Genomic DNA, 4,351 nt, shown 5'->3' with positions numbered 1-4,351 from the left:
GTTTATATGTGTGTTACTATTTTTTTCTGTTTTATTCTTCCTTTGCATTGTTATTGTATAATTTAATTATTGCCTACATTTATTTATTGACTGTATTTTTGTGCATTTAATTAGATGTCTATTTATTGAGCATTTAATTATTTCTGTATGTATTTCTGATTCTGTCAGGATTCATCCTTAATATATGTGAACTTAACAATTCCCTGTCTTTAAAAATTAACTGCAGGAACTCAGCTGAATCCTGAATTTGTTGGTGTGAAAGTAGCAATGAGTTGGTCCAGTGCTCAGAGCTACTGCAGGAAGAACTTTATAGACCTGGCCATTGTGAGGAACCAGAATGAGAACCAGGCGGTTGCAAACAAAGTGCCGTTTGGATACTTGGCATGGGTTGGTTTGTTCAGAGATCCTGACTTTTACTGGTCTGATGGGAGTAGCTTCTCATTCACAAACTGGTACTCAGGTTCCAACCCATTAGGCTCGATGAGGGTCGCATGCGGTGTTGCAGCTTTGCAGAGTTCAGGAACATGGAAGTTTCTTCCCTGTGAAACCAGATTACCATTTGTCTGCTACAGCGTCCCTGGTGAGTGGTTTACTGAGCTGCAGCGGACGAGAGAGAATAACTGATGTTAAACTGTTCTCAGACATGGTGCTCATTTACATGTATGAGTTTGGTATCACAAATGTAATTCCACACATGTTGTTCTTCTCTGTGTCTACACACCAGTAAGCAGGCAGGCGGTAAAGCTGAAGATAAAGCTGGAGGACTCCTCTGTGGATCTGAATGACCCTGCTGTGAAAGCTGACATGCTGAAAAAGGTGAGTCTCCATAATCCACCCTGAGACACTTCGAAAATCTTGAGGCCCATTGTTTTGTTTGGCGTGTGTCTTTCTTGTTTCCCTATGGATAGCAGGCCAAACACAAGCTAACTCTCAACAATGTAGTTTTGAGCAAACGTGTCAAAATAGCTGCCATTTGTGTTTCCCAGCTCCAGGACTGGCTGAAGGAGAAAGGAATAAGAGTCACCCTGAAGTGGAGAGAGGAGCCTGATGGGAAAGTCTTCCAGAAGGAGAACAAGACTGAGCTCTAACACTGAAATCCAACTGTACTTGTGTTTATCTGTAATACTTGGTGAATGTACTCTCTATCTGCTAATACACACAGTACACTATTATCACTGTACCGAGTGCTTAACCAGAACCCTGAATACATCCTGTAGACTGTCATGGAAGAGTTTTGTTCCTCATCATCAATATTACAGAGTGAAGTGTCTTAATGAAATCAAATTTTCTTCATAATAAAACATATATGGGACGTGGCTTTGGCTTCAGGTTTACAGTTTGTTAACCGGTCTGATAAAACTATGTTTACACATTTACATGCAACAAAGCAAACCTTCATACAGGACTGGAAGGATATGATATATCATCCTGAATAATGAATGATGTTGTGAGCAAGTACTGCACATAAGCTGAGCGCTTTCATTAGCTGTGTGTAGGAATTAAAGTGCAACACTGACGTCTTCTGGTAATTTGTGGACATTACAGCATTTGAAAGGAAAGTTTAGTCAGGGCAGAAAAAGCAACATGCTAATCTGTCTTTACTTTGTCTCTTTGCTACATCCATCTTTTTATATGGTCTGGAAACAACGTGAAGAGGAGTTAGTTCAATCGTCATTTTAAGTAGACCGTACAACAGAGTGGCAGATCTTTCCTTCACTCACTGTGAACCTATCTTCATGAAAGACAATTAAAGGAATCAGTTCAACTTCTCTGTGAAAAAGTGTCAATGATCCTTGTATATATATATCAAATTTGTGCCAAAAAGTTTTACTGAATGTGGGTGTGTTGATAATAAATGAGAAGGGGATAGATAGCAGAGATGGGAAAGAGTCCCATGTTAACAACTTGCAGGTATTTACCTCATCACGTCTGTGATTACAGAGTGGGTCACATTAAGACTAAATCACCGTTTCCATTAAACGTGGGTTTAATTACACTGAACGACAGTATTTGGCTGTCAGGTGAGTATTTGTTTGGTTTTCAGGCACGGTATCATTCAAAAGTAGGGGGGGTACTCTGGGTGCTTGAGCACCTGCCCTTTTGTCCTTTGATGCCCAAAGTGTCCTTTTGTCAAAGCAAAATGTCCTTAATTTATCTAATTTTATTAGATGTTTAAAGGCCCTTTCGTGAAGGACTGTCCAAACAAACTATCAGTAAAATGAATGAATAATAATTTTGCAGTAAATAAAATGACCCACATTATGACCTTTCACCTGATGACCTCATCCATGATGAGCCCTCCTATTCAGACACCGTTAGTGATTCAGCAGCACTGCACTGCAGGACACCTTCGATACCGCCAGCATGCACAGTTGTTGTGTGTATTGCTGTGTGTTGCCTGTAGAAGCAACTGCCGGCTGCCTGGTAACCCAATGCCTAACATTACTTCTACACACAGATAAACAAAAGGTGCAGCTCTGTTCACTTCTTCTTGCTGTTTGAGGGTCAAAAGTTTCATGGGAGTCAAGAGGTCTGATCTTTTTTAATTTTTTGTAATTTGACCAAAACCTTTTCACTTGAACCAGGATTAATACAGTAACTTAATAAAAGCCTTGAGCTCTTTTTTTAAATTATCATTTAATTCAGAACAGTATTGGAATAGATTTACATTTTAACAGCAACCGTAGTGTTTACAACTGCAAAACTACTGTATAAACTCAAAAACTGGAAATACATGTAAAAAAAATGTCAGTGTCACTGTAAAATAAATAATATTCCTGACATCAACGTAAAGAGTGAAGAAGAAAGGGCCCTATTAGATTTCACAAAAAGTTCACTGGCTAATATGGCACCAACTACAAACACAGCCTCAGGAACAAACGCAGTTTAATAAATAAAAAGGTGTCTGCGTGGGTTCTCTCCGGGTGCTCTGGCTTCCTCCCACCGTCCAAAGACATGCATACTAGGTTAATAATGAGTGTGAGTGGTTGTTTGCCCTCAGAGCAGCACGTTGATGGAGAGAATCTTACTGGGTGTCTTGTGTCTCTCAGGTCAGTGAATTCTTTGATATGTTTGATTAATATTTGCAAATTATTGTATAATAAGTTAAAACTGAAATAAAAAATATGTCACAGCTGTTGTCTTCATAAGTCAGTAGACTTTAAAAAATCTTTTTATATATTTTTCACTGGGGCCATTGAAGGAGACTTTTTATTGTAAAAATGATAATCTGCCTGTCAGCCATACCTTGTTTTGCACTTTTGAGTTTAGTTTATTATCTGTCTTATAGTATGTTGAGTTTTGGGTTCTGTCCTGTCTAGTGCCTGGTGTCCAGTATCTGTTATATAGTCCGTGTTTTGAGTTTCAATTATTCTAGTGTTTAGTAGTGGTTTGGTATTTTCCTGATTTCAGTTCTGTTCCAGTCTCATGTATTAGTTCTGTACCTTTATGCTTGAGTTCTGTCTGCTTGTCTATTTATGTTCTCTGCCAGCTTCATTAATCTGATTTTGTTCATTCTGCTCCAGTCTCTGTGTAGCCTTTATCATTCATCCCCGTCTTACTTAGTATCTGTCCTGTCTCGTATCTTAGTTCTTTGTCCTGTACCCTAGTTCATGTCTTAGTGTTCACTCCTGGTCTGTGTACTCCTGTGTTTTGCCCAGGTCTATGTGAATTCTATTTTACCTTAGCTTCTGTCTGTTTTCCCTGTTGGTGTTAGTTTTGTGGTGATCTGTCTGCTTGTGTCTTTATCAGTTTACCCTCTGGTCTGTTATGTGTTCAGTAACCTGTTTTCCGTCAGTTTCCCTGCTGTCTCTCTCTCTCTGCCTCGTTAGCTTCATGCTCCTAACCTGTGTTGCTCCCGCCCTGCTCGTTAGTCCCTGTGTATATATACCTGGTGTTTCTGTCTTGTCTTGGTCGGGTCATTGTTCGTTGTCACCCGGTGCTGCAGTATGTTCTCTTGTGGTTTGCCCCACTTGTCGTGTCTCCCTGTTTCCCTGCTCATTTTGGATCTGGACTTCAATTCAATTTTCAATTTTATTTATATAGCGCCAAATCACAACAACAGTTATCTCACAGCGCTTTTCATAAAAGAGCAGGTCTAGACCGTACTCTGATGATATTTACAGAAGCCCAACAGTTCCCACCAAGAGCAGCACTAGGAGACAGAGACAAGGAAAAACTTCCTTTTAAGAGGCAGAAACCTCGAGCAGAACCATGGCTCAGGGTGGGCGGCCATCTGCCTCGACCGGTTGGGGGTGAGATAGAGAGAGAGAGAGAGAGAGAGAGAGAGAGAGAGAGGGAGGGAGGGAGAGCAGGAGAGAGAGAGAGAGAGAGAGGGAGGGAGAGCAGGAGA

The 4,351-nt window shown here is 40.4% G+C and overlaps 1 protein-coding gene across 1 annotated transcript; it reads left to right on the top strand.

Annotated features, from left to right (window-relative positions):
• Window positions 1-267: 267 nt before the first annotated feature.
• On the top strand, window positions 268-1,229 carry LOC123966888 (pulmonary surfactant-associated protein A2-like). Its single transcript, XM_046042977.1, has 3 exons — window positions 268-580; window positions 725-816; window positions 987-1,229. Exons 1-3 carry the CDS (start codon window positions 268-270, stop codon window positions 1,086-1,088), a joined length of 507 nt encoding a protein of 168 aa, XP_045898933.1. The 3' UTR covers window positions 1,089-1,229.
• Window positions 1,230-4,351: the final 3,122 nt, after the last annotated feature.

The sequence above is a fragment of the Micropterus dolomieu genome, unplaced genomic scaffold, assembly GCF_021292245.1.
Source record: "Micropterus dolomieu isolate WLL.071019.BEF.003 ecotype Adirondacks unplaced genomic scaffold, ASM2129224v1 contig_14491, whole genome shotgun sequence".
Classification (NCBI taxonomy): Eukaryota; Metazoa; Chordata; class Actinopteri; order Centrarchiformes; family Centrarchidae; genus Micropterus; species Micropterus dolomieu.
Note: the sequence above shows the minus strand (reverse complement) of the source record. Positions and strands in the feature narration are given on the sequence as shown.